Source organism: Typopeltis vanoorti, chromosome 17 (assembly GCF_054136105.1).
Source record: "Typopeltis vanoorti isolate ZY-2024b chromosome 17, IOZ_Tvanoo_1.0, whole genome shotgun sequence".
In the NCBI taxonomy this organism is placed as follows: domain Eukaryota; kingdom Metazoa; phylum Arthropoda; class Arachnida; order Uropygi; family Thelyphonidae; genus Typopeltis; species Typopeltis vanoorti.
The window spans coordinates 28,286,658-28,310,707 of record NC_143565.1 but is presented as its reverse complement, the minus strand read 5'-3'; the positions used below and the strand labels follow the sequence as shown (position 1 = coordinate 28,310,707).

At 34.1% G+C, this 24,050-nt stretch overlaps 1 protein-coding gene across 1 annotated transcript in view; it reads left to right on the top strand.

Annotated features, from left to right (window-relative positions):
• Positions 1–24,050, top strand: part of LOC150097244 (TOM1-like protein 2) — a 253,155-nt gene that overhangs the window by 159,020 nt on the left and 70,085 nt on the right. The window contains exons 9-11 of the mRNA XM_090407627.1: positions 2,280–2,386; positions 14,754–14,846; positions 16,267–16,376. Of these exons, the coding sequence (XP_090263753.1) occupies positions 2,280–2,386; positions 14,754–14,846; positions 16,267–16,376 (310 nt within the window). The remainder of the gene's footprint in view (positions 1–2,279; positions 2,387–14,753; positions 14,847–16,266; positions 16,377–24,050) is intronic.

Here is a 24,050-nt window from a genome sequence, read left to right as displayed (position 1 = left end):
ATTCAGGAGTAGAATCCAAAAGAAGACCTGTCACTAGTGTCATGCCGCAGGGTTCTGTACTAGGACCGTTGCTGTTTAATTTGCACATTAATGATATAGGAAAGGATCTGAGAGGAACCGTTCAGTTATTTGCTGATGATGCAGAGTTTGGTTGAGCAATAATAAATACAGATGATGTCAAAATTTTGCTGGATGATTTGGATAGATTGGCAGACTGGGCAAAGGAGAATGGATGTCAGTTTAATATGGCAAAGTGTAAGGTTATGGAGTGAAAAGATTACCAGTTGTATATCACATTGGTGGAACTGTAATCCAGGAAATTGATGAAGCCAGATACTTGGGAGTGTTAGTGGATAGGGAGTTAACGTTTAAGGGGCACATAGCAAAAGTGGCTAAAAGCAGCACATCAGATTACTTGGTTACTGAAAAATACTTTGACAAGCAGGTTATTGTTCCTCTTTATCAAGTCTTAATAAGATTCCATCTTGACTATTGCGTGCAGATCTGTTTGCCAGGGTTTCTTGGTGATGAGAAGTAGGTGGAGAGGATCCAGAAGCTAGTGACCAAGAAGATTGCAGGTCTATGGAATGAACCTTATGAGAACAGTTTGAAGATTTGTGGGTTACAAAAACTAGTAGATAGGTGGAAAAGTGGTGATATTATTGAGACATACAAATTACTGAAGGTATTTTACAAAATTAATTAAAAGGAATTTTTCAGAACAGGTCTAATGATGGGAGAAGTTGGGATTATCATGGAAACTGAGTAAGAGTGTGGTTAGCAAGGATATTAGAACCAGGTTTTTTGCTTGGATAGAGTAGTGAATGAGTGGAATAGGTTGTCAGTTCCATGACTGTGAATGAGTTCAAAGCAAAGTATGATAGATACTGTGTAAATGTTGGATAGTTCTTGACATATTTAAGGTCTCCTTCAATGAGTCTAAGGACTGCTTTGAGTAGCCTGTAGTATAATGATAATCATTAACAATATTTCCTCCTGGCTTTATCTTCTCTGAAAAAAAAGTATTCATTGCATTCCATCCCTATAACTACATCATTCTTTGGCAACCAGGTCTAGTGATGCCAATAATTTTTGACCAAGTTGAGCTGACCAATACTTAAAAACTCCTCTCCTTTATTTCTGATACTTTGGACATTCGTGCATGGATTTCAACATCCCCTTGGGCCGACAGTTACCCTTACATAATGTCATTGAATGTCCATTCAGATTAGAAACCTGGGAAACTGCACCCGACTCTTTATAATCCTTTCTCCACTCATACTTATCAATCCCAGGGGTGGCTAGATACATGCTTGATTGCTCCCCCCCCCCCCCCCCCCCCAATATTTCTAGTTTCCCTGGTTTTGCACTTCCAAACTCTCACTGAACAACACTTTCTCCAAGTACCTAACTCCAAAACTATTTAAGTGCATTCTATCAGGTATATACAGATCTTTACATCCATCAAATTCACTCCATTACATTTATAAACTGCACACTATTCCTTCTGCACAATCTTCTCATTGGCAATCATGGCCCTTCTCAATTCTATCCTATCCTACTGAGGCAGCAGACTCACAATCTTTACTTTCTTACTCTTCATTTTTGCTTCTGGCAACTCTTTCATATTTTTTCTTATTGCATGTTTCTCATTTTTTCAAATCATTTGTACCTTCCAAAACAATTAATTAATTCACTTCTTCAAACTTAAAACTTCACTAACATCCTTTATCTTTGCACCTGAAAAAATGTTTTTGTCACTATCTCATTAAGTATGTCTCTTATCATCGAATCCCCATACAATACTATCTCTTTTTTCCCAGTTTCTCCCACTTTTATGCTTTTTACATTCAGTTTTTCTTTCATGTTGTCCTTGGATTTGAAAGACCTGGGTTCAAATCTTGGCTAAGATCCAGAGAACTCTTATAAGACCTTTTCAGAAGGTGAGTTAGCAAGTCTCATATGGAGGCAGCAGAGTTTTTCTGCCACCTGAAAACTTGGGTTTTGAATCAAAACAGGCAAACTGGTCATAAGAACACTTGCAACTAACACTTAGTACATAATTTTAGCCATAATCTCAAATTGTATCACCTGCTGTTGGCCTAAGGAGATGAAATTTGTTTTTCTCTACTCGTTGCTCATAGACAGTATACAAGACAAAAATATTAAGCTATAGTCAATATTTATTGAAGCATCCTTATAATCACCTAATAATATGATATAATGTCAGCTTTTTCAAAGAATTATTTTGTAAAAAGTTTTAAATGATTTATTTCCAGGGGAATTGCTACAAGTGAATGATGAATTGAATAACTTGTTCCTTAGATATGAAAGGTTTGAAAAAAAGAGATCTGTAGTAAACCAACAGCAGGTACCACCTCAACAGGTAAATTATAAATGTTTTGTTACTTTTTAAACTGATATTAATAGAATTTCCTTGCTTATGTTGTGTTAGCTGAATGATTAAAGTTTCTGTTTTGCTACCAACAGACTATTTAAATACTACTGTGGCATTGATATTTGTAAAAGTTTTCAGGTGATGATGATGGGTGATTCTCATTGCCCAGTTGGGTACTATCTTTTCTTATTTTTATCCTTAATTATTATTATTCTGGCTGTTCCTCCAGGGAGACCAAGCATTAATCAAGAGAGGACACTTTTTTGTTACTCATGTATAAATACCTCTCATATCTCTTATTACATTCATTGAAAATGCACTTACAACATCTAATAATGAGGTACCTCATTCCTCATATTTACCACATTCCATGAGAATAACCTTCACCTCACATGCTTCTTAACCATACCCTTAAGATCCCATTATTAATTTATATGTTTCTGTCACATCTTCTCTCCTCAATCTATTCAACTTTGAACATCATATTCCATCAATCTGCTCTCATACATGTACTCCATAGGCTTATCATCTGGTTACCTGCTGCTGGATCTCCTTAGAAACCATGTAGTCTTATCAAAGTCTTATAAAGTTAGGACAGTAACCCCCTCCCACTTTGTATCAGATAGTTTTTTAACATCTGATCTAATTCCATAACCACCTTTAGCAACATGACACAAAGAATTAAAGTATAAGAGTCATCCCTATACCTTAATATTCTGTATGCTATAACTTTCAGGTCGCTAGCTTCATTGTCTACTTTCAGCAAATTCTCATCAATGTAATACTCTACTTTCAGTGTCCCCAGTCCAAAATGCATAATCTTGCACTTAGAAACTTTAAACTGACACTAATTAACATTTGCCTCTAGAATTAATATGTTTTCAGGTCACCCTTTAGAGATTCTGTATCACTTGTACCAGCTTAGCATTATTGGCAAATAACTAGAAAGCACTCTGTAGACCATCCTTAGTATCATACATAAACAAGTGTAAAATCTCTCATGATAAATAAAGTTAATTAATTTTTCAAGTTCGATTTTACAGAGGATTCCAAACATATAAAATAGAATTTATGTTGTAATAAAAATAAATGCAATAATTTTCTGTAAAAATGCATAATTTAATGCCCATTGAGCTGGATGTAAAATGAAAAGAGGGGATTAACCCAGATTAGAATGATGACTTAGCAGAAACAAATGTTCACAATGTTCACAAGGTCTTGCAAACATAAAAATATGCACCCACGAACGGAGGGAACCAAAGTGATGTCATCATGCTTGCGGGTAATCCTGGAAACTACATCATAGCAACAAAAGATTAGTGATGATATAAAAGGCGAACCAGCAGATTTCTTGATTTTTAGATTCCAAATTTTGCCTTGTCCTGGAGAACGGAGTTCCAGGTGTGTGCATATAGGTGAGGCCGTTATTTGATGGAGCTCCTGTTTGAATGTAATGGACATGCTAGGAGAGTGCTACTACCCACAGTCATAACTGAGACTTTGGCAGTACCTTTCCAGTTACTGATGGAAGAGTTGCAGCAACCTTGTCCGGCAATTCCCAGAGCGTGAACTGCTACATCGTCCAAGCAACAATCATAACCTATGGTGAAGACGGACTGAGGTATTGTGCAATTGACCGAAATGTGCATGTAAAGGACTATTGTACGTAGGCACAAATTTTGTTAATGCTTTGTAAAGGTGAAACTGGAATTATTATATGGAATGAGTGTGCTTGCAGATAATCATTAGAAAAGTGTAAAGTAATGAGTTTTGGTTACAAAGGGGTAGATTGATTATAAATTTGTACATAGAATGGAAGAAATTAAGCTAAGATATAACTTCAGAGAATAGCTACATGTTTAATTTAGATTAATTAACAATATGAAGGGGCTCAGGAAGTTGTATGTTGTCCTTATTGTGTATGTTGATAGGCTGAGAGAGAGATATCATTTCCTCTTTGTGTGTATTATACATTCTTTTTAGGTTTAAAGAAAATGTTTTGTTTGTTTAACTACCTTGCCTGATCTATTTGCCAATGCACCATCTCTAAAAAAACTAGCGAACCTGCATGCACATTACATTGAGAATCGCTATGACTTGCTATAGAAGAATATGTGTATTAACTAAGATCTTGCCTGTATTCCTTACCTTAATTCTCAAACTACATTAGTTCAATTAGAATGGTACAGTTGTTAAAAAAAATTTTTTTTCCGATTGATTAGTGCGAGAATTGGTAACCTGCATGTCGTAGATAGGCTGATAAATTAAAGTCTGTTTGCTAGCAATGGGAACAGGAAATGAGATTAAGTAGGATTAACAGTGAGATACATGTTAAGCAGATTAAAGTGAATTTAAGAACAAAGTAGCATAGTAGCAAAGGTGCTGGGAGCGTAGCACATAAAAGGTTAACAAAGCACAGTTGAAATTAAGATACAAGAATAAATTAATAGAATATTACAATGGCACAGATGACGAACAATAAAATTTAACGCAAATTAATACATTCACATCAGACACAGACAGATCATCTTGTGTTGCACTTGCCCATGGGGCCGATTTCTGTGCTTGCATATTGACTGCACGAGACAGATTGTTGCAATTACTATCAAAACTAAAACTGTTTAGATGGGAAAGGATATTTTCAAAATATGTATGTAACCAATAATTAAGCTAATTTCTAGAAGCAATTTTTTTTTTTTTTTTAATGTAAAGATTAATTTTTATGCATTTTAAAATGTTTGTTTCAATTTGCATAAAAATGTAGAAGTGTAAGTGTTAAAAATCTTTTGGTACAAGATTTTTATTCACTTATATGTCTATAATTTCAGTATGCTGGAATAAAACTGTGTGTAGTGAATAACCTTACCTCTATCCCAAGCCACCACTTGCTCCCCAGTGCTAGACATGTGAAATCTCACATGATAAATAATTTATCATTTTTGTTTTTTACGATTTTTTTTTTTTTTTGCAAATTACACATAAAGGAATGTCATTAATTGTATTTTTATATAAATTTTTTGTATGTAATAACTTATTCACAAGACTGTCAAACTATTGTGATGCATGAAATATGATGTCCCTACGTAACAATGTAAACACATATCCATATATGGAAATTTTGAAAGGCGAGGTGTGATGTCATCATGTCGAGATGTTTGATCCATGACCATATATGAAAGTTTTGAGAGATGAGCACACACTTACACTCGAAGTCCAGGCCTTTATAAGCTCCATCATCTGGAAGGAATTTGTCTTAGGGTTCTTAGCCTTCTCTTACCTGAGTCTGCTGCCATGTGAGGTTCACTGTCAGTCATCGAAAGAGAAGTGTCTTATGTCCTGAGATTCTTCGAGTCCAGTTCATTCCCTGAATTCACTGCCATGAGAAGTCTGCTGTCATACACCAGTATGCCTCATTAGAAGAGAGCTGCTCATTGCTCCCATGACTCATCATGGATGGTCCCCCTATCATACACACAACGCTTCACACCATACCTTAAATATATTCACACTCTCAGTTTTCATCATCTTCCACCACTCTATGAAAAATCTTTTCAACATTAATCTGATAAGAACTCTTTACTAGCATACATGTCTCCATCATATCACTCCCTTCTCTTCCTATCCAGCAGACTCTGTAAATTGCAAACTTCTCAACCTTTTTTCTGAATCAGTTTCCAGGAGAAAGAATCCTGCTACTTCTATATGAGATTGGCTATCTCACCTTCAGTTGAAAAAAAAAAACACTGTATAAAGATTCCTCTCATCATGATGAGAAGGATTCCAGAGAGCGGAAACTACCTTTGTCAGTCATTTCTGTCCCTTTCCAATACCACTTCATCCTTTTGAAAATCAGGTGACCAAATCTGTATACAGTAATCCATATGTGCTGTAATCAAGCCTTATATAATGGAACCAGAATCTCTTCTACAAGAGTGTCCTCTGGCAGAATTTGTTACACTGTCTTCACAATTTTAGCAATGTATTCTCTAAATTTTAAATTCCTGTTCACCACCACTTCCAGATCACTTATTTCTTCCACCTCTTCCAATATATCCCTACCACATGTAAACTCTACATCTCATCTTTTCCAAATTTTAAAACCTTACACTTTGCAACATTGACCTGTTGCAAAGTGTAAGGTTTGTACTCCTCTACTCTACTCATTCACTCAATCTATTGAAGTCCTCTTGTAAAGCCACAACATCTGTTCTTGTTTGCTGTTGATCCAAAGTTGAATCATCAGCAAACAACTGAATATCCCAATTCAAATTATTCCCAATATCATTAACATACAGGTTTAAACAGCAGTCATCCTAAATAGACCCTTGAGGCACACCGCTAGTGATTTCCTCTTCTGGGATATAGCTCTTTCTGATACCTATCAGATAGCCAATGACTAATGCAATATCCCACTCCATCTCTTCTAGTGTAACACTCAAAATCTCTCTTGTCCAATACATCTGTCACCTTATTGTAATTAAGTAAGCAGATTACTCAACATTACCTTCCTTTAGTAAATCCATGCTGTCCATCAAAGAGAATACCACTCTTGTTAACCCAAATTCTGGATCTTGGTTCTCACTAACCTCTCCAACACTTTAACCACAATAATTTGTGGTTAAACAAGTATGCCAAAAGTAGATATCAGTTCCCTGGCACATTTGCTCAAAACACATGTTGATACATCATCCAGTTCCACAATCTTATTGACATCAAGTTTGCTCAATTTTCCATGTACTTCTTGAAGCAGTGTCATTCTTCTATAATCATTCTTTTTTTCTGCTGGCTACATATCAAAAGAACTCCTTGTTTTGTTTTGTGTTTTTTGCTTCATTAACTAGCTAACTACTGCTCATACTGCAGTTTCCTTACCAACTGAGTTACTCTTCTTCCCTGTTTTTTGTACTCCTCATGGAACTGATTATTACCATTCATTGTCTCCATAATGTCCTCTTCCTCTGTATTGCATGCTTAATCTCTGCATTCACCTATTCTAACCTACTTTTTCACCTTCTATCCTCAGAATACATTTCGACATTGCTTCTATTAGATAATTCTTGAAATAGTATTGATCTCCTTTTCACCTAACTTCTCATCCCATGCTACAGCTGCAAGCTGTCTTTTGAGCTTTTCATAGTCACCAGCCTTGTAATCCTACATATATCTTTTTCTCATAGAAGTCATCCCTTTTCGAGGGTACAGTTTTAAAATGCTTATCTGCAGACTACCTGTCATATATTTGCTAAATCAAACTTGATGTGAACTACACTCTTGCCAAACTTACAAAGATGACAGCATTCGTTCTTTCTTCTTCTACCATGCAATGAAAAAATCTGTATCTGTCCTGTAAAATTCTTTCACCAAGGTATACATGTCTATCTTCTAATTTGCTTATTATGGCTAAAACACTCAGTGATTTAGTATCCTTTAATCTATCCTCATAATCAACATTTTGTACTCTTAATATTGCATTGGTTGTTCATCTGAGTCATTCAGATTATAACTGTCGATTTCTTCACCCATGGATGAATACTTTCATAGTCACTTAGGCTTGGTGTTATATGAATTATAAGTGGATTGAGCTGTATAATTTCTATTCTTTGTTTCTTTAGTTACTTATCATTCTGTCTCTTCTAATCAGCAAATATTTACACTTAGATGCATCAGTGCAGCAATTATTAGAGGCATGGAAACATTTATTCACCATTCCAATTTAAATTCTGTCATTTATCTAAACTTTGGTTCTCCACAAAATGTGTTGTCTTCCATCTTCCTTTTCTGCATCTTCTAATAACCTTTTCACTTGTACATTCATGTGGGATTGTTCAGTCTATTGTGAATTAGTGTAGATGAGAAGAAAGAAGAAATTGTTAATTGTGGATTCGAAGCCAGCAGATTGTATACTTTATGAAACTCATAAAAGAAGACTGTTCCCAAAAATACATTCCATGCAATGAATGAACAAATGAAGAAGGAAAATGAGTGGAAATAACTTTTAAAATCTGTTTATAAAGTAAGTTTCCAAATAAGTTGTAAATTAACAGTTTTGTTCATATGCATATATGCCAGAGAAATAGGAGGAAACTTCAAAACGTGGATGTTTGTGAATATTTTTGTGGTAGATAATTTACATTGCCTAGTGGCCCTTATAAATTCTGTTGCTTGCTTTAAAAACTTTATTTTCAAATGCAAATGTTTGCATATTTGATTTTAAATAACATATTTGTTTTCCTTTCTTTTGGCCATTTTTCATTGCCAAGTTTGAAGCCTTATTTTGCTCATTTCTTCGATTTCAATTGGATTCTCTCTCTTTTATGTAAAGTCAGTGATGTAATAATGTTAATATATATATATATATATATATATATATATTTTTTTTTTAATCAGTTGTAGTAAGAGTTCTCTTTCATTATTTTTGCTATGATGACAGTCCTTTTGGTCATCTTTAACAATTCTATAAGTCTGTGTCTGCCAGTTGGTCATATTTGCTATTCAGTTATTTTGGCAAAATAAGTTGGAACTTTTTTTTTTTTGTAATTTTATTATGTGACACTTCCAAGGACTCATTGAGGGAGGGCACTCTATGCTACAACTCTCTGTCTCCACCATTTAATCCTCTAACTACACAGAACCACTACTACCATCATTATTATCTATGCACAATGTCATCTACTGCCCACCACCACCTAGTATTTTTTGTCTGTAAATTGCATGTGTTCTCAAGTCTGATTTTCCTGTATTGCAGGATTTAAAACCTCAGTTTCCAGGAGAAAGAATCCTGCTCCTTCTATATGAGATTGACTATCTCACCTTCAGTTGAAAAAAACTGTATAAAGATTCCTCTCATCATGATGAGAATTGAACTTAGGGGCCTTTTAGAAACTAAAGGATGCAACATACCATTGTTCCAATTGTGCTACAGAGGTTCTTATGCAATTTTATGCAATTATCTGGTGATATGGCTTAATCATTACTGCTGTTCTGAGTAACCACATTTCACTAACATTGTAACTACTATCAGTATAATGTGACTACTGTCACTGTTACAATTATCAGATTTTTGTCATTCATTCATTCATTCATTCATTATTTATATTCATTTAGTAGCAGACTGGAAGTGTCAAATTATAGACCAGTTTGTGTTTCATCAGTAGTTGTTAAGTTCTTGGAGAATTGAGGGACCATTTACAGCATTGGGCAGATGAGGGTAATGTTATCTGTGAGAGGTAGCATGGATTTGTAAAGGAGCATTCTTGCCTTAGTAATACGATTGCCTTTTATAATAATGTAACAAGAGCAGTTGAAAGGCATGCATATTCTGCCATTTTTTTTTTATTTTAGACAGGGTGCCACATGATAAGCTGATATTTAAGTTGCAACACATGGGTTTAGATGTCAGGTTAGTGAACTGTATTCAAGATTGACTATCTGATAGGTGTCCAAGAGTTGTGTATGGTGGGACAATATCAAGGAAGCAGAAGGTTACAAATGGGGTCCCACAGGGCTCAGTATTGGGATCTGTATTGTTTAACCTTTATATCAATGGCATTGTCAGTGGATTGCAGGGGGATATTCAGTTGTTTGCAGATGATGTGAAGCTAGGAAGGGTTATTAGTAATATGCAGATGTGGCAGCACTGCAAGAGGATTTGAATAAGCTGACAGATGGGCAAATGAATAGGGGTGTCGGTTTAATGCAGCAGAATGTAAAAGTCTTGAAGTTTGGGATACATCAATGGGAGGAGGCAGCATACTCTGTTGGACGACTGGAGGAGGTAGGGGAGACAGGAAATTTGGGGGTGATGATTAATAGAAACCTGAAATTCATGGAACATATTGCAAAGGTGGCGAAGGTAACCCAGAGGATTGCTGCAATACTGAGAAGGATGCTGACCTGCAGAGATAAAAGAGTTGTCATTCCATTGTATAAAGTCCTGATCAGACCACACTTGGACTATTGTTCTCAAATTTGGTCCTCAGTATTTGAAAGGGATAAATTAATTATGGAAAGGGTACAGAGGCAGATAACTAAGATGGTTTCAGGACTGTACAATGTTATGAGGATTGGCTTAGGGAACGTGGACCTCAGAGTTTGGTGGATAGAAGGAGGTGATATGATTGAGACTTTTAAACTGTTGAGAGGTAGTTATAGGGTTGACAGTGGGGGAGTTCTTTTGCTTGGTGGAACAGGGAAAAGCAGTGAGAACAAAGGGCCATTCCTGGAAATTACGAAAGGAAGCTGTGAGCAAGAGGGTAAGCAGTGGTTTCTTTGCATGGAGGGTGGTTGAACCATGGAATGCATTGCCTGATAGAGTGGTGAGAGCACGAACGGTCATTGAGTTCAGGGAATGGTATGATAGGCTTGATGTTTTCTGGGAAGGACCTCCCATGATGAGTCTTTTGACTCCATGGAGGCCTTCATAATAATAATAATTATTATTATTTATTTATTATACAAGTGACTCTCACTACAGCTGTCTTATAGGGGCAGCAAGAAGAGTTTGTTATGGTGGATAATTTGCTATAGTGAATTTACTTTCTCCTAGTAGTGTCCATTTATTTATAATAACATTGTGCCTGTGGGACTTCAATTCAGAGCTCTTCAATAGTTGTTTGAATGGTCCTTTGTTTATACAAATGGACCTAAATGTTTCTCATTTGACAATCATGTAGAATTAGAGGGAATTTAAAAAAAAAAAAAAAAAAAGTTGGTAAACATGGAATCAAAATATTTATAAAAAAAAAAAAAAAAAAAATCAGCTAACGCCTTTTTATTCAGTAGCAATTAAGTAGCAATGGGGGTAGCAATAAAATTAAGTAGCAATGGGGCATACACCATTGCTACTTTTTTTTTTTCACTTGTAGATGTATGCAAAATATTTATATACTTCCCAAATTGATCAGACATGCAGAAGTGAAAAGAATATGTAGTAATTTCTAGGAATTCATATGTTTTCTGTAAATGGCATTTTTTAAAGGTGCCATTTTTTTCATAATTTTTCATTTCATCAGTTTACATGAAATTAAGTACAGGCATACCCCAGTCAACATGTTAGGTTCCAGACCACTGTCATATAGGAAATTGCTACTTTTTTTTTTTTTTCACTTGTAGATGTATGCAAGCTCTAATAAAATTTTTAAGTATTCATGTATGTTCATAAATGATGTAAATAAAGCATTTATTTATGTCAGATATGCAAACATACATGAACCATTTTGATCATCGATCTCTACTATTAATCACCCAAATGGCCACATGGTTGAATTATATCAGAAATATATGCTTGTTATCAATGTTATTACAATAGTAGCCAAATGTTATATTAAATGCAATGGATACTTTGCATCCACATAATTAGTGATGTGTATACATGTCAAGTCATGTGTACAATACTACAGTTATCTGTAAATGTGACAAATGGACCTAAATGTTTCTCATTTGACAATCATGTAGAATTAGAGGGAATTTAAAAAAAAAAAAGAAAAAAGTTAGTTGGTAAACATGGAATCAAAATATTTATATACTTCCAAATTGATCAGACATGCAGAAGTGAAAAGAATATGTAGTAATTTCTAGGAATTCATATGTTTTCTGTAAATGGCATTTTTTAAAGGTGCCATTTTTTTCATAATTTCATTTCATCAGTTTACATGAAATTAAGTACAGGCATACCCCAGTCATACAACATGTTAGGTTCCAGACCACTGTCATATAGGAAATTGCTACTTTTTTTTTTTTTTTTTTTTCACTTGTAGATGTATGCAAGTTCTAATAAAATTTTTAAGTATTCATGTATGTTCATAAATGATGTAAATAAAGCATTTATTTATGTCAGATGTGCAAACAAAAATGTTAGAATAATTGTTGCACTTGAAAACATTATTTTGAATAGCTTGGCTTAAGGGAACGCAACAACCATTTTGATCATCGATCTCTACTATTAATCCCCAAATGGCCACATGGTTGAATTATATCAGAAATATATGCTTGTTATCAATGTTATTACAATGGTAGCCAAATTTTATATTAAATGCAATGGATACTTTGCATCCACATAATTAGTGATGTGTATACATGTCAAGTCATGTGTACAATACTAGTTATCTGTAAATGTGACAGTCTTGTTGCTGAAACAGTGAAAAGTTTTTCTGTTTCAGCAACAAGATTGTCACATTTAGTATTAGCTAGTGTAGCACTTTTTTTTTTACTTTATCTTCGTTTTTAACAAGTGTGACAACAATAATGCATGGTAAGTTTTGTTGTGGCCTATCTCAGTGTTCAATACACTATTGTCATTCAATTTAATAATTTTAAGTTTAGTATCTAATGTAATAGATTTATGTGTCTTCTTCTTTTCACTGGAAGCAGCAGCATCCTTGCTTTGAATTTTATATGCCATTATTAACAACAATAAAATAAAAGAATGGTTATAAACAATTTATAGTTCACACCAAAACACAGATAGATGTAGCACACAATGATGTCATGTTGTTAAATGCATTGTATAAGTGAATACAGCATCATATCAATGCACATTGGTCAAAATTTTAAAAGTGTTGTATGAGAGGATCATGGTAAAGTAAAGCATCATAAGATGGCATATTACTGTACTGTTTTGCTTGAAAGCTTCCTCCCAATGACATTTATGATCAGTCATTTTCACTAAATTATAGCCTACTACTGAATAGATCCAATTAATGTTATAGTTTATCACAAATGATAATTGTGGTATTTATTTACTACTAATATCTTCTTTCAGCTAGTTTCAGTTTAAAGTTTCAGTTTCCACAGTGGATATATTCTGAATTCTCCTACTATTATAATGAGCATTTGTTATAACTGCACGTTTTTCTGGTCATTGGAAACTCACCATAATGAATCACTATTGTGTTTCCAATTTTTATGCATTTATTATTTTGTTAATGTGACTTCCAGCAATGAAAGGTTGTAAGTGCAAGCCTGTATGGCTAAAGATTAATATTCTGGAAACTTTATTCTACATTTGGTATTGACCAAATGTTGGATTTTTTCCCAAGCTAGTTGAGGCTTTCAATAAGAAAATTCATTGAAATTTCATTGCCTACTAAAGACATGCAGACATTCATGCCTTGCAGTAGAATTTAAAACCAAAATTGGAAAGCAGAGATACTACCCGTCAACCATCTAGGCCAGAAAATTACTTAACAAATAAGACTCTCGCTACAAAATAACATCATAATAATTTAACAGTTTGAAAGTTTTTTCACTTGGTTATATTATAAATTAAAGATGACAAGAAATTATATTCTTGTTTAATCCTTCATTCAAGTGTAAGCAAATAAAAATTTGCTCAACTGAGCATAAATAAAAAACATCATGACTGGGCTACTTGTATATAGAGGCTAATGACTTCACATTAATTGCCTTAGAATCCCATAATGCAAAGCACATATCATTTTGACTACTTCTATATGGAAATATGGTTTGTGCATTTCTTCAACCTTGGTATCACTTCTGGATCTGGCTCCCACTGATGAGACCTCAATAAATGTCTGGGTAGTGGCGCTTTCCATAATGCATAGCATTACGACATGTCTATAATGATATGTTTTAGCCTCTATATACAAGTAGCCCAGTCATAATGTTAATTCATGCACAGACTTTGTTTGCTTTCACTTGGATAAAGGATGAAAACAATAATATAATTTCTTGGCATCTTTAATTTATAATATAACCAAGTGTAAAAAACTTTCAAACTACTAAATTATCATGATGTTATTTTGTAGTGACAGTCTTATTTGTACAGTAATTTTCTGGCTTAGATGGTTGACACATTTCTCATCTAGAAATGTGTTGATGTTAGCCTATATGAATTACAGATTGAGCTTTGACACACTCAGGTTAGGTCACAAATTAAGTTTTTTTCATGTGGCTTCCACCTGTGAAAGGTTTTTTGTAAACCTGTAATATTGTTTCTGCTGTGAATGGGCTAAGAATTTTTTTTTCTATTTTTATTAATTTTATGTATTTTTTGCATTTTTATTTATTTTTTACATAGTCGAAACCCATCTCTACAGACCAAACATGGAACTTTTTTCTAGCAGTTCAGTAGTCTCACACCAGGTGTTGAAAATCATCTCCTACATAAAAGCAATTGCAAAACAAACACCAATACCCACAGTGGGATTTGAACCTGCAGCCAGTTGACTGGAGAGTGGATAAGTGGATATACTAATTAGGCTGGCAGTTTTGCATCTGCTTTCTCTAAAGGTGCCAACCTCCCTCATTACAGGAGATTCCTTTGTTTATTTAGTGATGTTTTCTGTTGTTATATGATTTATATTCATACAGAATAATCCAAAACTTTAAATTTCAGGCAAGTACTGACTCAAGGCCTTTGATAGATCTCAGTGAAAATGGAGGAGCCAGTCCTGAGGAGATTCAAGTTCAGATGACTGGAATGAGTAAGGTGCTTTTAAATTAATAAATTAATCTTTCAGGATATTTATGTAGTTTTCAACATTGTAATTTTTTGCTATAGTATATTATCTTGCATGATAAAATTAATGGCAATAAATATTATTGAATTATTCATTTGTCAGTACTTGGCTATCAAAACAACTGAAATTTTTTTATATTTTGCTTAAAGGAAGCATTCAGAATACATTAAAGTGGTACAGCAGATTTTCAAAAGTTTTTTCTTTTTTTTAGAGCGATTTCTAGTCAAATGCATTTATAAGGTTTGGTATACTGAAATCACCTCCACAGTGCAATTTCAAGTTCATTTGTGTTTTAGTTAGAAAGACTTGGTGGTTAAATCCAGTGTTGGATGTAAGATCAACCGAAGATAAATAGCTTTACTCATCCACTTAATCCCCACTTGGTTTATTATCCTAACCATGGGTGTGCAGTCTGATACTGCTTTTCTTAAACAATCTCTGACCACTTTCCATGCATGATTGACATTCTTTCTTTTGTAGCTTCTCAAGCCATGGCACTTCTCCAAGATACCTCCTAAATCTGTCATAATTACCATTTTTATAGATATTTCAACATAAACCCTTTCTTGAAAGAGAATTCCACGTTTAGCATCCTCCCAGAACAATATTGCCTGGTCAATGTCCTTGATTGGTGCCACAGTGTCTGTCTTGGTTATGGCATATCATCTGATACTGTTACCAGATCCAGCACACTTGAACCTCTGGTCCCTTCCATTACATGCTGTTTCAGGTAATTATCCCTTAGCAACTATATAAATTTTATTCCCATCTCTTCATTTCCCCTTTCCTCCCTTCAATCTATGCACCCATAGTTGAGGTACCCCACAATAATTGCTTGTCCTGCACACATTGTGTTAATCTGCTGATATATAGCAACTACATCTTTCTGTAGACCTCCTATCTATAGTAGCAACCAACAGTTGGCTTCTATCTCATGCCGGATTGCCTCAAACGAATCATCTTCCTGAGACTTAAGATCCTCTTTAACTTATGATTTTGTTGGTTTCTTCAAATGTCATCAACAATATCCAACCCCAATCTTATTCCTTTAATCCTTCCTGAAAATATAATACCCTTTACTTTCTATCCCTGTAACTAAATCATTTTTTGCCAACCAGGTCTCACTGATGCCTATCATTTTTGGCCAAGCAATTTTTGGCTATATATTTATATATACACCAGCTTTATAGATAGTTCAACATAAAACCTTTCTTTAAAGAGAATTCCACATGTTCATTAACTTCCCAGAACTAAATTGCTTGGTCATGCTACCCAATTGGAGGCAGAATGTTCTCACTAATTTGAAAGTACTCTCAAATTAATGAGACATGGCTGATGGGAGATAATATAGTTAGTAGTATAGAATGTGAAGAGTATTGTGCATTCCAGGAGGATAGAGAGAAAAGAATAGGAGGAGGAGGAGGAGGAGTATTGATGATAACCAAAGAGAGTAGAGGTTTAACTACAGCCAGTAAAGATAACACATTTGAAGCCATCTGGTGTGAGATAGAGGCAGCAGAACAGAATATACAGTGGATGCTTCCATAGATCAGGAGATGTAAAGGATGATGGGGATAATATGCAATTTTCAACTATGAGAACATAGATTGGATGTAGGAGAGGACATATGGGAGGAAGGAAATGGAATTTATGCACTTACTAAGGAATAATTATTTAAGGCAGCATGTGAGATGGAGTGTACTAGGGAGTTTGAGAGTGCTAGATCTAGTAATTGCATCAAAGAATTTGTCCATAACTAGTATGACCACATTGCCACCAACTGGTGAGAATAATTATATGGTCTTGATCTGGGAGGTGACTAAATGGGCAAAATTTTCAGTTAAGAAGTGGTATATGTGGAATTGCAGAGCTGGTAGGTATGACAAGCTTAGGAGATTGCTTAGATCAATGCATTTTAGTGCATGGTAAGTAATAACAGACTGCATACCTAGGAGAATAATACAAGTGGGAGTTAAATGTCTGAATACCATCATTAAGCAGGAGCTACAATAAAAGAAAAATTTGTGGAGAGAATTCAAGGAAAAAGGTGACTAGCAGATACATGAGCAAATAAACCATTTGGATAATTTCAAAGAGCTCTTTCAGCATTGTTGCAAGTAAAAGGATGAATGTTTATGGCAGAGTGATTGTAATCAATGGCAGGGAGGTAACTGAATCAGTCAAAATACGAGAGTGGTCTGAAAAGTTCTTGGCCTCGACCATAGATGGCAACACTATTGGCAAGATTTTTTTTTCTAAGTTGGTACATCTGTCATAAGCATCCACATGAAATTGCAAGTCATTCTATTGAGTAGTTTGTTTTATACTGTTGTCTGAAGCAAAAGTGTTGTCTTGTATCCCTTGAAATGGATAAAATTGAGTATCGTGCAGTTATAAAATTCTTTTTAAAAGAAGGCTTAACGCTAAACGAAATTCATTCGAAGTTCATAAAAGTTTATGGGCATCTTCTCCTTCATTTTTGACAATTAAGAAATGGGCTGCTGAGTTTAAACGTGGCCATACCAGCCTTGAATATGATCCACGTGAAAGACTTCCAAAAAAAATATAACACCAGAAATCATTGATCAAGTGCACGATATGGTATTGGATGATTAGTGAGTTAAAGTGCATGAAATTGCTGAGACTATAGGCATTTCAGAAGAACAGGTAGGATATATTTTGCATGAAGAATTACATATGAAAAAGCTTTGCACAAGATGGGTGCCATGCTTGCTCACAGCAGATCAAAAATACACTTGCATGAAAATCTCTGAATAGTGCTTGGAGTGTTTTAACAAGAATAAAACTGATTTTGTGTGTCGATTTATTACTATGGATGAGACTTGGATTCACCATTACACACCAGAATCCAAACAGCAGTCAAAACTGTGGACAGAAGCCTGTTGTTCAGCACCAAAGAAGACAAAGTCAGTTCCATCAGCAGGAAAGGTCATGGCATCAGTGTTTTGGGATGCTAAAGGCATTTTGTTTATTAATTATCTTGAAAAGGGTAAAACAATAAACAGGGAATATTATTTCGATCTTTTAACCAAACCAGATGAAAAAATTCTCTTCCTCTATTTTGAGGAAGATCCACTTACTTTAACCTTCCTATAAGGCCTTATCAGCCAACTTTTCTCATTTTATGACCCTTATGCTATTAGAGTACTTGAGGGCCATGGGGATCTTTCCATTTCTGGCATTATATCTATATCCCCTCTATAAACCTCTACTATAATTGTACTCTTTCCCTTTCAATATACCCTATTACTCCTATGGGTTTAAATTTGGAAGAAGGCTAGTTTATACTCCTTAAGGTAGCAGCCCTACCACTGGACTATCCATTGAGGATAGTGACCTGACATGGAGAACATTATTCTTCTTTTTAGCTGACAGAAAAAGGTAATTGGAATTAATCTATGGAAAGCGACCCTGGAATAGAAAAGGTAAAACAAAAATGGAAACAACAAAATATAATACATATAGCAAACTGGAACATAAGAGGAATTGCATATAAAGAAATAGAATTAGACCAGATATTAAATGAAAGAAATTTTCAAATAGCAGTAATCACTGAAACAAAAAAGAAATTAAAAGGAACCATGAGAACCAAAAATTTTAATGTAATATATAGCGGAGTTGACAGAGACCAAAGAGCACAAGCAGGAGTTATGATTTCGATTCATAACTCCCTTTCAAAACAGTTAAAATATTATAAATTATGGAATGAAAGAATAATAGAAGCTAGAATAAAAACAGAAGTTATTTAACAATATTTGGTTTTTATGCCCCAGAAGAACGTAGAGAACAGGATAATATTGAATTTTATAATCAGTTACAAATATATATATAATAAAATAAATAAAAATGATTATGTAATATTAGCAGGAGACTTAAATGCAAGAATTGGAAAACAGAAAATTAATAATAATATAGGAATATACAGTGAACATACTGTAAACAGGAATGATAAATAATTGATCGATTTTGTAGTTTATAATAACCTAAAAATACTGAATTCTTTCTATAAATATGAAGACATACATAAATATACTTGGGCAGCAAGAGGATGGAAATCTATGTTAGATTATTTTATCTTAAACGAAAAGACTTCAAAGTTCTCTTTAGATGTTAGAGTTCACAGAGGATATGGAATAAATAGTGACCACTTCCTCGTTAAAATGAAATTAAGATTACCACCTAAATGGCTACAAATAACAAGAACAGAAAGAAAATTTAAAACATTTGTTTATAAAACTAGATTATTAAATGACACAAATATACAATGGCTATATGAACAAAGAATTAACCAATATTTAGATAAAATAAAACAAAATGAAGAAATAGAAATAGAATGGCTTAATATAAAAACAATGCTAAATGCAGCAACAAATGAAAGCTTAGGAAAGACCAAAAAATTCAATAAAACAAAAAAACTGAAGATATGGAATAATACAATCAAAGAAATAATCAAAATGAAAAAAGAAGCCTATAATAAATGGTTAAGCAATAAAAGATTAGAAGATGAAATAGAACATAAAAGAATAAGTATAGCTAAAAGAGAAATCAGAAAAAGACATAGAGAATCATGGAACAAATTTGTTTATAATTTAGAACATGATATAAAATAAGACCCAATGTATATAAGATTTTGAAACACTTAAATACAGATACTAAAGAAAACATCAAATTAAACACTGAATTGAAATTAGAAGAATTTCTAAATTTCTATATTTTTTCTAAATTTCTATATTTATCTCTCCACAGAATTGTGGACAGATAAATATTTTAAAAAAGATATCTGTCAAACATTTATTGAAAATGAAAAAGAAATAACTAAAGAAGAATTAGAAATCAGCCTGAAAGAAACGAAGCTGAAAATCACCTGAAGAAGATAAGCTTGGTTCAGAACTATATAAATATGCAGGAACAAGGTTCAAAGAAAGACTCCTATTATTTTTAAATAAAATCTATTCAACTGGTGACCTATAAAAACTATAGAGGTATAAGTATACTAAATTCCTGTTACAAAATATATAGCAGTATTTTAAATAACAAACTAATGAAATACTCTGAAACTTTATTTTAGAAGTAGAGAATGGATTTAGAAAGGGCCGATCATGTATAGATCTGGCCTTTTGCCTAAAATTAATCATAGAGAAGAGAAGCAAATACAATTTAGAAACACATTTATTGACAAATAAATACATTTATTGACTTTGAAAAACCATTTGACAAAGTTAAAAGAAGCATTTTATTTAACATATTAAAAGAAAGAAAGACAGATACCAAATAATATCCTAAAAGCTATCATAAATATATATGAAAATAATCAAAGACGAATAAGATTAAATCATGAACTATCATATACAAGAGAGATAAACCAAGGAGTCTGACAGGGATGGCCCCTTTCAGCAACTCTTTTTAATATTTATCTAAATGAAATAATAAAATGGAATAAAATTTTCCATCAAGGTATTAAACTTTCTTTTACAGTGAACTTAAATGGTCTCCTTTTTGCCGACGACCAAATAATAATTACAAATTCTGAAGATAACTTACAGAAAGCTATTTTAGATCTAAATGAGATAGCCAAAGATTATGGTATGATAATATCAACAGAAAAATCAAAAACTATGGCCTTTAAAGGACAAGATCCATTAAGAACTAAAGTACTAATAGATAACAAGATTTTAGAAGAGATAAATTCATTTAAACTATCTAGGTTGTATGATTACATATGAAAAAGATATAAACGTAAAAATTGCAAAATATTTAAAAATAACAGGTATAATTAACTCTATATTTAAACCAAACTAGTTCAAAAACAAACCAGACTAAAAGTATACAATACATTAGGTCCACCAGTTCTAATGTATGGAAGTGAAATCTGGACAATAAAACAAAAAGACATTCATTCATCTTCAAGGCCCATCTTTCCTAATTGGGTTGTGGGGGCAGCAGCTACAAGAGGAACTTCCAGTGGTCATGATCCTCTGCCACCAAGATCAGGTGTTCTGGTGGGACTCCCAAATGTGTCCACCCAAGGTATTGGATATAATCTATCTAGCGAGTAACAAAAAGACAAACAAGATTAATAACAGCTGAAATGAAGTTTATGAGAAAAACTGCAAAGTAGACTCTATTTGATCACAAAAGAAACAAAGAAATTATGAAAGAATTAAACCAGGAATCAATAAAAAAATAAAATAAAATAAATAAACATAAATTGATGGAACACATTCAAAGAATGAAAACAGAAAGATTACCAAAACAAGCCTTAAAGTACAAGCCATTAGGAAAAAGAAAACCAGGATGTTCTCTTAAAAAATACAACGATGACTTCTAAGGCTGGAACAGCCACTCTAGGCCTAAATCCTTAATAGGCATGATGATGAGATGAAAAAATTCATGAGAGAAGACCTGGTTTGCAGAAGGAAAACATCTTTCATCAGGACAATGCACCTGCCCACAAAGGTATTTTGGCAATGGGAAAATTAAGGGATCTGCACTGTGAATTGTTAGGACATCCATCCTATTCCCCAGATTTGGCTCCCTCTGACTTCTATCTCTTCCCAAAACTAAAATTTTCCTCGCTGGTCAGCATTTTTCTTCGAATCAAGAAGTGATTGCAGCTGCAGAGGAGTATTTGTAAATCTTACTGAGAACCACTACATTGACGGGATAATGGCACTGGAGCATCACTGGAATAAATGTATGTCTTAAGGGAGATTATGTTGAAAATTAAAATTAATTTTGAAATTTATAAATTTGTTTTTTTTTTCATTGTTAGGCTGAGAACTTTTCAGACTACCCTTGTTAGTAGAATTACCAATTGAACAAAGTGAATGCTTTGCAAGAATATATCATTCAGGTGGAGATATTCCAGTAATGGAGAGACAAAGGGTTATGTGGGAACTTACGTAAATGAACTGGAGGTGCATAACATATTAAAGACCCTTGATGATGTGAATTCACCTATGGGATTAGATAGTACAGGTGGTCTTCAATGCATGGCCTGTGGAGCTCTTTGCTGTGGCCCACCTGCCATTTTGAAAAAATAACTACTTAACATTAAAATACGATTAAATAAAAAATAATTTCAGTGAAGCCCACTGACCACTAAGTTATACTGCAGTATTTAGAATTGTAAGATGCTTTCCAGATTAACAAGGAACGCTGTGCATTCGATACTTTACATAAAATCCTATAAAAATAAATATTAAATAGACATGCTTCTTCTACCAGTGCCAAGCACTTAAGTACTAGTACTAATGTTGCAGGTAGATGGCTGAAGCGTAGTTTGTTCCAGTGCGCTGTGTAGTGCCTTCCAGATACATCTCGAAGGTTCTCGATACTTCGTTATTTTCATATAAATACAAGAGGATCTCATCCACAGTCAGTCGTGAACAGTGTGATATTCGTGTATAAGCGCACACCGGTTCATCGCGTCAGCCATAGTCTATTGTGGTTTTATATTGCCAGACTTTTTTCATTAGTGTGAGACATATTCAGTGGATAATAACTGTTACACATGTATTTTGAATCATTGTTTGGGTTCACTTTCCATCACTCTGGCGTCTATGAGTAAAAAGCGTAAATCAAGTGATTCTTGTCGGGTTTTTAATGAAAGGTGGACCAATTTGTACTTTTTTGTGCCGATCGATGATAAGCCTGTGTGTTTAATTTGTCCTGTGTCAGTGAATACAATATAAAAACGACACTATGAGACAAAGCATGCGTCCAATTTCGATCACCTTCAAGTGTGGCTTCGTATGGACAAAGTGAACTGTCTCCAAATTTATTTAAAAGGCCATCAGGGTACTTTTAAAAGGCAGAGGGAAGAGAGTGAAGCGTGCGTCAAAGTAAGTTATGTAATAGCTGAAAAACTTGCTAAAAAATCGAAAGCCTTCTTCGACTGCAAGTTTGTGAAATGTCTCATCGCTGCTGGGGATATTCTGTACCCAAATAATAAGGAAGTGTTTAAAAAACCGAGTTTGTCTGGGGTAACTGTAGCATGACGTGTCGAAGAACTTACCAATGACATTGAAGGAACTTTAAAAAAAAACAATTGTCCGAATTTATGTCATATTCACTTGCTTTAGATGAGAGCACAGATGTGAAGGGTACAGCACAACTGGCTAGCTTTGTCCGTGGCATTGATCAACAATTTAATGTGACAGAAGAACTTCTAGCACTCATACCTATGAAGAGAACGATGAAAGGCACTGATATTCTTGAAGCTGCCAAGAAAATGCTCCAGTGTTTCGACCTCAGTTTAACCAACCTCGAGGGTGTGGTAACTGATGATGCCCTTGCTATGGTGGGAAAGAACGAAGGGTTTGTTGCACTGCTACAGAAAGAACCGGAACTAGAAGGAAAAGATTTCATCCATTACTACTGTTTAATCCACAGGAGAATTTGTTTATGAAAACTGTTGGATTTGAGAATGTCATGAAAGTTATTGTCACTGTCGTCAACATTATTAGGCATTGGATTGAATCATCGTCAATTCCAAGAGTGCGAAGCGGATCATGGTGATGTGGTTTATTATAGTGATGTGCGTTGGTTGAGTAGAGGGAAGGTTCTTAAAAGGTATCCAGAGAGTTCATCGAAAAGGCAATTCATCGAACGACAATTCGTCGCAAATGCAATTCATCGAAAAAACAGTTCACCGAAAATTTAAAATTTTCAAAAATGTTATGAGAAAATTGATCCATTTAGAACAAAACCTGAACTGTGAATAAGGAGATTACAATGCTACTTTCATAGGGAAAAATTATAGAATAATATGGTTCTTATAGTCTTTCTTGTCCGATAACTGTTTCATGTCTGTTCATGGGACTGATCTGCCTGTTTCCGGAAGCCCAGCCGTATCTATATTATGCCTGCTAACTTACCTTTAGCAGAACAGGACTGATAAAAATTATGCGTAAATGGGATCCAACTACCGGGGTCTTTCTAACTAAACGGCTTCGTTTTTACCGACTGAACTATGTGGGCTTCATTATTATTATTGTTGCTAGTAGTAATATGCGACTTCAATAGAGCAATTATTATGGGATGAATTTTACTCAGATTCGCTATTTGAAACATTTACAAGAAAATGTCGAACTGTTCTGATTTTCAGTTCAACTATATTCGGGGTGACAAAGAAATAATGTGTCCAAATT